This window comes from Pseudophryne corroboree, chromosome 6 (assembly GCF_028390025.1).
Source record: "Pseudophryne corroboree isolate aPseCor3 chromosome 6, aPseCor3.hap2, whole genome shotgun sequence".
Taxonomy (NCBI): Eukaryota; Metazoa; Chordata; class Amphibia; order Anura; family Myobatrachidae; genus Pseudophryne; species Pseudophryne corroboree.
The window spans coordinates 131,326,480-131,340,163 of record NC_086449.1 but is presented as its reverse complement, the minus strand read 5'-3'; the positions used below and the strand labels follow the sequence as shown (position 1 = coordinate 131,340,163).

Here is a 13,684-nt window from a genome sequence, read left to right as displayed (position 1 = left end):
TAAATAGCTCCACTGGTGCATGTTTTAAAATGTGTAATGAGTACACCTGTGCTCCTGCTAGGTGACCTGCAAGTCGTCAGCTGTGTGGGGTCCTGAGGACTTAGTTTAGGAACCACTGCTGTAGACTGAATGCAGCGTACACATAAACACAGAATACACTGTACACCTGTACATATGTACACTGGATTTACTGTACACATATACATTGGGTGCAATGCGCATATATACTCTGGATGCTCCATACATATATACATTGGATGCAGTGCACTGGATGCCCTGTACACACATACACTGGATGCACTGTACATGTGTACACACACTGGGTACATGGTCTGCTTGCCAGTGCCATGCTGGGCTTGTCTAGTTAGTGGTTACAATGTCATATTTTTACTGACCTGCCCAGAGTGATGTTTTTGTAACCAAAATGGATTTTATTCCAGGCACCTCAGCCGGCACGCACGTGGTGGCCATATGGCAGACTACATGAAAGCATAAAACTAAACAAAATCTGCTAAAAGCGCCTAATCAGAAATAATTTAAAGTTTGATAATAGCATCAAGAGCGCTGCCAATAAAGCACTGTGTATATGCTTTAATAATTGCTAAAGGCCAAAGAAGAAAGATTGGCTGCGCTTATGATGCTAATAAACAATGTATAAATAATCCTATAAATGGAGAGCTGACAAATCCATGAACAAAAAATAAAAATATTTTATTTAAAATACCAATATGATGTAAGTATGATATCTTAAAAGATAATAAGTAACAATATAGTGTAAATACAATATCTTAAAAGATAATAAGTATAAGAATACTCTGAGCTGACCCTAAAATACTATGTAACAGATGACGATGTTTAAATAATCAATAATCTCATGAGAGATGAAAAATTAAATAGACAAGTGTGTAACAATCAAGTCATTAGTTACTGAAAAGTAAATGTTCACAACAAATTATGGCTGCACGTTCTCTATAAGTACAGAGGCAGCATGTACTTAGAGATATATGGAGAGTCCCGGCAATGAGTTATTTAATTTAGTAAATGAACGAATTACCTCTCCTGGGTTGTCAGAACCGGGCGTCCCCGGTGCGATCCACTGAGGCCCTTTTTTGTATAAGAAAAAGCAGCTGTAGCAAATTAATCCAGACGGGACTGTTTGTATACGCTTTCAAGTGTCTCTGGATGAGAGACTGATTCCTGGAGTCTCCCGTGGGCTGGTGCAGATCCTTTATTATGCCCACCAATGTGCAAGAGGGAGTGAGCCGTTCCACGCCGTTAAATGCTACCAACAGGCTGTTATACCCGATGTGCATAGGTATCGGCTTAGGCTTCCAGGTAGAGTGGTAGAGATTCTCTCTCTGCAGCTGTAATGTCCATATGCGGCAGCCGCCGCCAGCAGCGAGATGAGGCGCTTGATGAGAAGCGCTGGCCGGGGTGATCCGTGAACCGTGGTGTGCAGCCACAGCAAGAATGGGTCAGCAGTCAGCGATATTGGGAGGAGCCTAACGCGTTTCGTCACGATCACGTGACTTTTTCAAAGGAATATCTCCTCCTTGATGTCTCTTTACTTTTATGGTGATCGAATAATTAGAATCAGGTGATAGTAATATATCATACATAGATAATTAATAAAAGAAAAGTTTATAGTCAGCTCTCCATAATATAGAAACTCAAAATAATATATTTTTTTTGATACCTTTTGTAATAAAAATGATACTATAATTGAGTAATTAGACAGTAAAAGAAATATAAAAGAAAACGGGACAGAATATATGTTATGTTTTACAACCACATACCAGTTAGATGTGAAAACTGAAAACAGCTGAAAAGGTCGAATGACAGATGCAACAGTAATTGATTGCTGCAGTTATATATTATGGGACCTATAGTATCCTTAGATGTTTATAATAGTAACATAGGTAGCTACAATATGACAAAATAATTTTAAATAGATATCCTATATATACCGATGGTAGGTTATATTATTCCCCTCCAGTTGCTTTTATATGATCTATATTAATGATTTCTAAAATAGAGAATAAGAGTAAAAAATATATATAAATTTTAAATAGCAGAAAATTGTAGTGAGACCAAAAAAGTTTATTTTACCTAAATTACCAGGTAATTACCTACCCCAATATAAATTGATTTTTATTATTAATTTTATTTTATTTGTATGCTCCTAATATCTTAATTTTCCTAATGGTGGATTAATTATTTCCCCATAATTAAATTGTATTATATTTATATATGTATCCATAAAATTAGAAAATACAAAAAAGAAGATGAGTAATGATCTAAGAAGAAAAAGAGGTGGTGAGACCATAGGATAAAATTGAGTGTTGTATTATTAGTCTAACATTGTTGTTTATATTTATGCCTTGCTAAATGAAATACATTAAAAATGAAATATTATAAATTAATCGTGTATTTAAGACAGGAGCAATATGGCCCCTATCTATATTTATATCTATTCAGACCTTAGGGGTTGAATTCTATAGTCTCATTCAGACCATTGGGGACAAGAGTCCTCAATTTATGGATCCAAAAATTTTCACGCTGGCAGAGCTTCCTGTACCTATCACCTCCTCTTGGGGTAGATGGAATGACTTCTATCCCCATGAGAATAATATCCTGTGGATTTTTGTGATGATATTCGGCAAAGTGTCTAGACACACTATGCAAGAGATGTCCCTTAAGTATGTTACGCCTATGCTCCAAAAATCTGATTTTTAATTTTCGGGTTGTACGCCCCACATACATAAGTTGACAACTACAGGTTAATAGATATATAACAAAATCGCTATTACAATTGATATAGGAATTGATACTAAAGCAAATGTTATCTGTTGAAGAAAAGGTTTTAATTTTATTCTGTATGAAGTTGCAAGTTATACACTGATTGGAGCCGCATTTAAAGCACCCCTTCGTCTTAGTTAACCATTGTGAGACATTCAGAGAGGTATTTGATTGACTCGTTGTTCTTTTGTCTACAAAAAAACTGGGGGCAAGTTGTTGTTGCAGACTAGCAGAGCGTTTAAAGATGATGGAAGGTTTTTCACCAATTTCTGTTTTTAAAATTGGATCAGTTAGTAAAATGGAGAAATTACTAGAAATGATATTCTTAATTTTTGAGGAAGAATTATTGTATTGGGAGAAAAAATGTGGTAGATCCTGATTGAATTTGGAGGTATCTTGTTTATAATGTAATAGATCTTCCCTGTCTATCTGATTTACACGAGTTACACTGGATGCACTGTACATGTGTACACACACTGGGTACATGGTCTGCTTGCCAGTGCCATGCTGGGCTTGTCTAGTTAGTGGTTACAATGTCATATTTTTACTGACCTGCCCAGAGTGATGTTTTTGTAACCAAAATGGATTTTATTCCAGGCACCTCAGCCGGCACGCACGTGGTGGCCATATGGCAGACTACATGAAAGCATGCCTAACAGAGTTCTAATACAGGTTTCTATTTTGCATCTTGTCAGCTGAAACTAACCTCCGCTATATGTTTCTTTCAGTCAGAAGAGGAAGATGGAGTTGTAGAGAAGGATGAGGAAGCATTGAAGAAAAGTGCAGACTGGGTATCTGACTGGTCGAGTAGACCCGAAAATATCCCCCCTAAGTAAGATGTTCTCATTGGCTGATGACTTAATGACTAATATGTGTGACATATCTGTGTAGTCTCTCTGTAGCTGAGTCTCAGTCCTTTATGCTTCTGTAAGAACACACCATAGCTGCACTGTGCGGCACGTTTACAGTGTGATGATGGCATGGGTCCCCTGAGCAATATAATTGTTGCTGAGAATGGACTGTTGTATAGAGCTCCTCACGCACTGTTACTTTGCAGGCCTTTTGTAGTGACCTCCTATTTTTGTTCCCTCTTTATCCCCAGGGAGTTTCATTTCCGCCACCCCAAGCGGTCTGTATCTTTGAGCATGAGGAAGACGGGAGCCATGAAGAAAGGAGGCATTTTCTCTGCAGAATTCCTGAAGGTCTTCATCCCTTCTCTATTCATCTCCCATGTTCTGGCTCTGGGCCTGGGGTAAGTGACTGCCGGACAACCAACGCTAATTGCCTCATTTGAGACACGGATTTACCTATGTAATTCACATGCTAGTGTATTCTTCACTCTCAGGACCCTAAAATGGATGATTTTAAATCTGTGCTCCCGTCATTTGGTAGATCAGGTGCCCCACGTAGTGACAGTCTGGGATTTCTCACTCACTGTTCTGTGTAATGGTATTGCCCGCAGAGCTGTGTACAGTCATTATTATCACGGATGTTTACGTCTTGCACTGAATTCATTAGTTCATAATGAACTCTCTTAAGACCTCTAGTGGTAGTTAAAGGGTACTGATGCTTTTTCAGATGTTTTTTGGAAAGTTGGCCTGCAGGCATTGAAGTAAGGGAAGGTCGGCCTGCAAGTGCTTAGCTGGTGGATGTTTTTTTTCTACTGGTGTTGAAATTGTGGAAAGCTAACCTGCAGGCACTGAGGTGGTGGATGGTTGGCCTGCACGCATTGGGGTGGTGAATGATTGATTTGCATGTGCTAGGTTGGTGGATGGTTTGCCCTCAGGTGCTGAGGTGGTTGATAAATTGGCCTGCAGGTGTCGAGGTGGCGGATGGTTGGCCTGCAGGTGTCGAGGTGGTGGATGGTTGGCCTGCAGGTGTCGAGGTGGTGGATGGTTGGCCTGCAGGTGTCCAGGTGGTGGATGGTTGGCCTGCAGGTGCCGAGGTGGTGTCTGTCTGTGTTTACCCAGTTTTGTTCTATTACTGTTTTTCTAACTGTAAAGCTCAACGTAATATGCAGCGCTATATAAGAAACTGTTAATAAATAAATGGTTGGCCTGCAGATGCTGAGGTGGTGGATGGTTGATCTGCAGGTGCCGAGGTAGTAGATTGTTGGCCTGCAGGTACCAAGGTGTTGGGTGGTTGGACTGCAGATACCAAGGTGTTGGGTGGTTGGCCTGCAGATGCTGAGGTGGTGAATGGTTGTCCAGTAGAAGATGTAAGAAGTTTTGATGTTTCATCCCTTAAACCTATATCCTGCAGTGGATGGATAGTCTATTGGTATGTCATTGGAGCCACTGTTATAAAACATGACGTGACAATGTCCACCATTGGTCAATGGGCTGAAGCTTTGAAATTGTGGCTCTTGTTGAAAGACAGTGTTTTTATTTTTAGAAATTAGTAGTTGTTCTTGCTTTTCAAAAACAAATAATAAGTAAAAAATAATAAACATTTATGTCTGTGTGTGTGTTTGTAAACATTCGAGAAACATATAACAAATACTAATGAATATAATAACATGGCAGCATAATACATACACACAAACGTTTCACATGTAAAAAATAAAAGGAATAACCTCAGAGGCAAATACCATTACAGATGGAGAGGGGTGCACATCTCAGGCACAATATAAGCATAAATATAAGACATTACAGGTATGGGGGTATATCAGATAGTGGAAAGGGGACCTACTAGAGTAGATAACTGTACATCAGAGTGCCGGGGGAAGCACCTGCCCACTTCCAACTCCCATTTCTGGCTAGGTACGTCCCGAGTGAAAGACAATATTTACAGTCTGATGAAAAATATATATCCATGCTGGGTGGCCTGAAGCATTGTCCATTATTATCATTTATACTATTACTAAATTATTATCTATTCATATATAACTTTGTCTCTTCAGTGTTTTTGAGCTACAGGAATAAAGCAGCCGTTATTCAGAGTTCTTGTCACCCAGGCATTACGGCTCGTGTTGCCTTTCAGAGCTTCGGGCTTTTCTGCATGTTACACTAGATGAAGTCTTAATCTGTAATGTACAGCAGCATTTAAATGATGTAAATGTAGCAAGCAGTCCTTAGCAAATATGTAATAGCCTGCAATGTGCAGGCTGTGTTGGTGGGTTCTGCCAGTATGCCTGTATTTTTAAAGCGACGATCGTTTACAAGGCAAACCAACCTGGACTGCTTGCCACATTTACTTCATTGAAATGCTGCTGAGCATTACAGATTAAGACGCAGCACAGAATCAGCTTTGGTTATCTTTTGCATCTCGGCTTGTGCATTTCCACCAAGGCGTCTGTGAAAGTGCATAGACTTACAGCGTAAGATGGCGTTTGCATTGTAGCTGGTTTGCCTCATCTGTTGGGAGACATTGGGTGATTTGAGGACATTCATTGTCAATTAAAGAGTGGGTGCACTGTGCACCTGTGTAACGAGTTCTTAAGAGTGTTGGACAAGGTGCATTTTTTAAGGGGTTATTATTATCCACAGTACGACCATATCTTACACAAGACACTGCAAAAACTGTAATCCATACTATCCATTGCAATAGTATTTGTAGTGGTCTTACCAAATACAGACTTTCATCGCTACAATCCATTCTGAATGCAGCTGTGAGGCTAATCTTCCTTGCTGGACGTTCATTGTCTGCAGATCTGCTCTGGTTACCTGTATTCTACCCTATTCAATATAAAACACTTTTACTCACACACAAGGCTATTAACCCAACAACACCAATGGCACATCTCAAAATATCTCCCAACCCGACCACTCCGCTCTTCACAAGATCTGCATCTCTCATCCACACTCATTATTCGCTCCCATTCACCATTGCAGGACTTTCTTTGGGCTGCACTCACTCTGTGGAATGCCCTCTCACGCACAATGAGACTTTCCTCTAGTCTCCAAACCTGCAAGCGTTCCATGAAAACTCACCTCTTCAGAAATGCTTACCACATTCCGGAACCGCCAACATAACCTTCAGAAACTTTCCTAACCAATTACATCCTCACTGTACAGTCCTCACATATTTTCTCTATTCACTCTCACATCCTCCTGACCCCAGGCCAACATTGCTGTGTAACCATATCATACAGTCTGCCAAGAATCCCTTGCAATCTGGCTGGACCATTATGCAATAGATAGCACCTATCCTTGTGTATCAGTGCCTATTTCCCTATAGATTGTAAGCTTGCTAGCACTGACTGTCTATCATTACTCAGTTTTGGTTTATCATTGTTGTTTCCAGTTGTAAAGCGCAACTGAATTTGCTGCACTGTATGAGAATCTTTTAATAAATAAATAATAAATGATTCTTATCATTAAGGATATGTTAGTGCTTCCACGTTGTTCTTGGGAGGAGAAGCTCCCAGCAATGTAGTTCTGATGAGCCTTCACACTCATGATTATTTAAATCTATAAATGAGGCTAAACTGAGCAATAATTGTGGGAGAGTAGTTTACTAACAATTATTTAGTAAGTCCCTGCCCCAGTAGCGCTTACAGTCTATATTCCCTACCACAGGTACACGCACGCACATAAACACTCGGCATACCGACAGCTGGGCGAGCGCAAATGAGCCCCTTGCGGGCTCGCTGCGCTCGCCACGTTGCTGGCAGCGCGCCACGCTATCTATTCTCCCTCCAGGGGGGTCGTGGACCCCCAAGAGGGAGAAAAGGTGTCGGGATTCCGGCGCCGGTATACTGTGCGCTGGGATCCCGACAGCCGGCAAACTGAAGACCACCCGTTGGCACCATCCCTCTTCCCTCATTTGCTTATTCTTTTCTTACTTTAATAATCTTCAACTGCACCAAATCCCGCGATCTTCTGCCCCCTGATACTTATTTCAGTGTCATCTGCTGATGTAGCTATGTTTATTTACCCTGTACTTGTCCTATATTGTTCTCAACTGTAAAGGTGTGTACACACGGTGAGATCCTTGCTATGGCCGATTTTCACTTTGCGATTTCCCTTGACCTCCCCTGAGCCCAGCACCACGGATTTTGACTAACTTTTCTTGAGATATGTACTATGTGTGCTTATGATTTTGGCTTGTGTGAGATGTAATTGACGCGTGAGATGAACTAGATAGTACACCGATCTAGCAAGGATTGACTTGCCTGCCCAGTCTATCTTTTCTTGCGATGCCGACCTGGCGGGACCGCACATCGGGATAGAATCAGGATCGCAAGGTGACTTTCACCTTGCGATCTGCACTAACTTTTCTTGAGATTTTGACTATATAGTCAAAATCGAAATAAAATATCTCACCGTGTGTACACACTTTAAGTTGCTGTTTTCCTGTTTTATTTGTTTATGTACTCTGTAATTGTGCGGTGCGGAACCCTTATGGTGCCAAATAAATAAACTATAATAATAATCTGGAGGTATGCTGCTTAGTGATTGGGAATCTGTAGCTGCTGCCACAGTATCCGCTTTGGCAATTTTACATTTTTCATTTTTATTGAAACATACTTCTGTGTTATATGAAAGCCCCAAAAAAGCTGTTTAAAATGAGACCTTGACCAACTCTGTAGCTCAACTATCTGAGCTGCAAAAGCAATTTAAAAAACGTTAATACAGATTGAGTATCCCTCATCCAAAATGTTTGGGACCAGAAGTATTTTGGATATCGGATTTTTCCGTATTTTGGAATAATTGCATACCGTAGTGAGATATCATGGTGATGGGACCTAAGTCTAAGCACAGAATACATTTATGTTTTATATACACCGTATACACACAGCCTGAAGGTCAGAGCTGCTCTTGTGATAGACCTCTAGACCTTAGCCAATATTTTTAATAACTTTGTGCATTAACAAAGTGTGTGTACATTCACACAATTCATTTATGTTTCATATACACCTTATACACACAGCCTGAAGGTAATTTACTACAATATATTTTATAACTTTGTGTATTAAACAAAGTGTGTGTACATTAAGCCATCAAAAGAAAACAAAGGGTTCACTATCTCACTCTCAAAAAAATCTGTATTTCGGAATATTCTGTATTTTGGAATATTTGGAAATGGGATACTCAAGCACATTTTTTGGTTCAAGGTATTTAACTTCAAATCCAGTGTACATATCAGCTTAAGATTTTAAAGTTTTCTTCACACCCAAGGCATGAATTAATATACCAAATTTCATTACAATCCTGAAATGGTTCGTTTGAAACCCTGTGTTGATTTGGTGTCGAATAACTCTTAACAGACCTATAAATATTTGTTTGTTCCTTTCTAATGTATCACCGAATGTTTATGTCATTTCAGCATCTACATTGGGAAAAGACTGACCCTCCCATCAACCAGTTCCTATTGATGGAGCATGATCTGGAATTGAACCCATGACCCTGTGAAGGTGTGTTCCTGTCACATTTGTGCATTTGAACTTTGCACCACGTTAAGCATGATTCAAAGCACCCTCTTCCCTTCACCCATCTTTCAAACCTGGAAGCCCTTTCTAGCCATCTCGTGGGTTTAAAGCAGTAATCCCCAATGTGAGGAACCTTACTCACCAAGCAGAGTACAATACTTCTCTTCAGAGTCAGAAGCACAGCGTGTCCTGGAATGGTTGAGTCCATTGTCTGAAGGTGTCCAGCAACATTCTCACTCTTGTTGTCTGTCTGAGGCCAGCAGTGCTCTCACTGTGGGATAACCCATATAAGCAATGAAGAACACCAGGGCAGGTGACCTGTGCAAACAGCAGTAGCTCCAGATCTATGACCGTCAACTTGATGGCCCTGTCACCTTCTGCAGAGAAAGCCCAAAGATACCTTCATCAACCGAAGCGTTGCCCAGTCATGCACCCTGCCCAGCCTGTGGCTCATACAAGGTCTAGAGGTCTATCACAAGAACAGCTCTGACTTCTATTTGGACATAAGGATTATATTCCAGAAATGCTGAGGGATTTAAGAATTTTCTCTTCTAGTTCCATCTCAGGACTTCCACAGAATATTTCATAAAGTGGGAATTTGAGTCTTGATGCTAAAAAATAGTTTAGGAAAAATGTTTTTGGAAGGTTGAACTAAAATAATTAGCCCACTGATATACACATATATAAGATGCTCTGTATACACTTAAATCTAACATAGGCAAAAAGTAGTGTGAAATGTACTGACTATGAACATCTCATTTCTAATAACACTTCTGTCCCTGGGGTTAGTACATAGCTAGCGTAGTACTCAGACACTGCCTGCCCTATATCTATATATATATATATATATATATATATATATATATATATATATATATATATATATATATATATATATATATATATACAGTGATATACACCACTACTTTGTGGAGATTAGAATACATTTTGGGGGCTCAAAACTAAAAGAAAAAATCCAACTGTTGGCTTTCCTGGTGTTTTCTGTTAATACCAAAAAAGCCCAAATTCTGATTGTTGGCAAGAGTCCACATACCGCATTTGTGGACCTTTCACACCACTGGCACTTTAGCAAGTCCCCACTGACCGGATACCTGAATTATGATTACATAGAGCACAGCTTCTATCATTTGCTGTCAACCAGGATGTTTTCTGTATAAGTTTACACACTGCTCCTTACCTAACATGAGTTTCAGGGGGTAATTCAGAGTTGATCGCAGCAGCAAATTTGTTAGCAATTGGGTAAAACCATGTGCACTGCAGGAGGGGGGGACACAGATATTACATGTGCAGAGAGAGTTAGATTTGGGTGGGCTTTTTTGTTTCTGTGCAGGATAAATACTGGCTGCTTTATTTTTACACTGCAATTTAGATTTCAGTTTGAAAACATCCCATTGAAATCTGTCTCTGCACATGTTATATCTGCCCCCCCCTGCAGTGCACATGGTTTTGCCCATCTGCTAACAAATTGGCTGCTACGATCAGGTCTGAATTAGGCCCTCAGTTTGTTTTCCCGCTCCGCGCTTCTCCGACAAAGGATCCTGGACAGGACTCCAGATCGTGGGCTGCACAGTTCCTCACTGGCTTTTCCTTACATTGTAAGCTCTTGGACAGAGCATTCCCCTGATGTCTTCTCACAACCTGTTTCCTTGTCTCTCATGTGCCTCTCTCCAGGATGCGAGAATAGTGAATTTCATCTTTTTAGTATGTTTTATGTATCTGTTGTTGTCTTGATGTATAATGTGAATTTGTATTACTATAATATCCTGAGCCTTTTAATGCTAGGACATCCCCTTGTGAGGATCATATCTTATCATTATGACAGTGCTCTCCCAAGCTAATTCCCATAAAAGTACTATAAAGGTATCAATGGAAGATGTAAGGGAGACTGCGAACCACCTGATAAGCTTTGAAGACCACCAGACCTACTCAGACATTGTCACACAAGCCTGAAGATGATTACATTAGCACTGACATAGACTGGAGAATAACATGAGCAAAACATCACGCAGTTGAGCCTTTATTTGTAACTGTGCATGAGCAAAACGTTCTAAAACCCACACGCCGCATGCGTTACACAGAAAGGTGGCGGGAAAGTGATGGTGTTCCTGGTGGCTAGTAGTGCATGCAAAAATGGTCCGTTCAGTGGGCGCATTATAGACGTGTCGGAGGCTTTTCAATGCAAGCGGCTGCGTTCACTGACACAAGCGTAGGAGGCTGTGGTCAGACGGAGACACTTTTGATGGTGCAACCGATAATGACGCGCAAGGATGCACCAATCGATACTGCAGCATGCACAGGAGCTAAAAGTGGGCGTCTCAGTCCCTGCACATTCGGCTGCACGAATGTACACAAGGGAACAGTTTATAGGCCATTTACATAAATTCACAGACCGTAGACCGCCAATAAACCTTGCTGCGGCTGACTGCATTGTGGAGTGTTGTTAAGCTACCTGTGCTGTCTAGGTGCTAGTTATATGGTGCTTTGAAAAAGTATTCATCCCCAAAACGTTTTTCATTTTGCTGCAGATTCTGTACTTGAAATTAGAATATTTGGACACGGATTTACAAAGTATCAGCTACCATGTAAGGTCAAAATATTCCAGAACCTTTCCAAATTTAGAAATAATTACTTTAGTATTTGTATTGTATAAGAAAAGTGACATTTCCAGAGGTGCAGTACATTATCTCAAACGTCACATGTGAGATTCTTAAAGAAAGATGGACTGATTACACTTTTAAGGCACTGTATATAAAATAAAACAAGTTCCGAGAACTATATACGTAGACTATAAGTAGCGACCGGCGCAGCAGCCAGGGGAGAAGATGTTAGTCTTAACAGACGCAGAGTTGAACATACGCGGAGCATATCTTGCATGAATTTGCAGTGTACATGCCCAGCAGTGGGAGCACACAAAAATAGGTGGTGCAGAGCGGTATTCATTTCCATCACACCTACACTTCTGACCAGTGAGTCAGAACTGGTTGTAAGGGGGCGCATAGGCAGTGTTCAGTGAGGGCTGGTTCACGCTAACACTGGCTATGCAGAGCCTATTTGGAGGTGTACATTTTGGTTTAGAGAAGGTGCAAGTGTGTACTGATGATGATTAGGAGGGCAGATGCGTATAACTCACTATGGGTTAATAAATGCGTTTTCCTGTGCATGCCTTTCAGCATTATACACCTAATTTAATAATGATACTGTTTGAGGCCCATTCTATTTTAAACTGGAGACTGGTAAAATTATAATAACCATCATCCAGTAGTGAGATCTGGAGATCTTAGCAGTGGACCACTAAACAAGGTGCAGTCCACCTCCAAACACCACCTCCCTTCCTTATAACTGCTAAGGCGTTTGGGTGCAGCCCTGTCATAAAGGTAAATGGTTCTACAAAATATTCTATAGTATTTTTACTTTCATACTAATACAGCAATTAGAAATAAAGTTGCAAGAAACCGTAACCCTTTCACTGTATTTTATTTAGACTCTGGTTTAACAAAAGCTGGAACCCACTCTACATGTAGGTCCATGATCCAGTGTTATATTTATCAATGCATATGTGTTACAATTCCACAGGAAATTGTACTCATGTTTACAGGACTAGTGGAGTCAAATCAAAATGGCTGCTGTTATGTTCTGGCCTCTGGCGAACGAAGCCCTAGAGTGCAGCATTTACCACTCACAGTTGGGGTGAGGAGAAAGCGAGAGCTGAGGTTTAGAACTAGCAGCGTTCTCTTTTTAACAAATTCATGTTAGAGTGCAACTTACTGTGTTTGGATATGTTAAACTGCATCGGTTGCCTACACATAATGGAGACAGACATTTTTGAGGGCTTCACTAATATGGCTGACATCCTGGAAAACACATACTGCTTCAGTAGCATCCATTGAACTCCTAGGATGCTTTCATGTATTAGTTCAGCCCCCAAATTTACTGTGTCTCCATTTTGTGCACTCCTCAGGGGCTCACAAGCCAATGTGATGAGGTGTGTATTGAAGTTAACCTTTACACAACTATACCCAGTTTCCAGGGAAATGCCTAAAATGTAGCTGTAATTATTTTGTATCATTAAAGCTCTCACTTTAACCGTGTTTCTGTGTCTAGTCACTTTAGGGGAGAGGCTGTAGAAAATAAGAATTTACTTACCGATAATTCTATTTCTCATAGTCCGTAGTGGATGCTGGGGACTCCGTAAGGACCATGGGGAATAGCGGCTCCGCAGGAGACTGGGCACATCTAAAGAAAGCTTCAGGACTATCTGGTGTGCACTGGCTCCTCCCCCTATGACCCTCCTCCAAGCCTCAGTTAGGATACTGTGCCCGGACGAGCGTACACAATAAGGAAGGATTTTGAATCCCGGGTAAGACTCATACCAGCCACACCAATCACACCGTATAACCTGTGATCTGAACCCAGTTAACAGCATGATAACAGAGGAGCCTCTGAAAGATGGCTCACAACAATAATAACCCGATTTTTGTAACAATAACTATG

General features: G+C 40.7%; 1 protein-coding gene across 2 annotated transcripts in view; it reads left to right on the top strand.

Moving 5' to 3' along the window:
* The window catches only part of BNIP3L (BCL2 interacting protein 3 like), a 63,092-nt gene extending 49,816 nt beyond the window's left edge, over positions 1 to 13,276 (top strand). For both annotated transcript variants that reach the window (XM_063931848.1, XM_063931847.1), the window contains exons 4-6: positions 3,528 to 3,631; positions 3,902 to 4,051; positions 9,070 to 13,276. In XM_063931848.1, coding sequence (XP_063787918.1) covers positions 3,528 to 3,631; positions 3,902 to 4,051; positions 9,070 to 9,118 — 303 coding nt within the window. In that variant the 3' untranslated portion in view covers positions 9,119 to 13,276. The remainder of the gene's footprint in view (positions 1 to 3,527; positions 3,632 to 3,901; positions 4,052 to 9,069) is intronic.
* Positions 13,277 to 13,684: the final 408 nt, after the last annotated feature.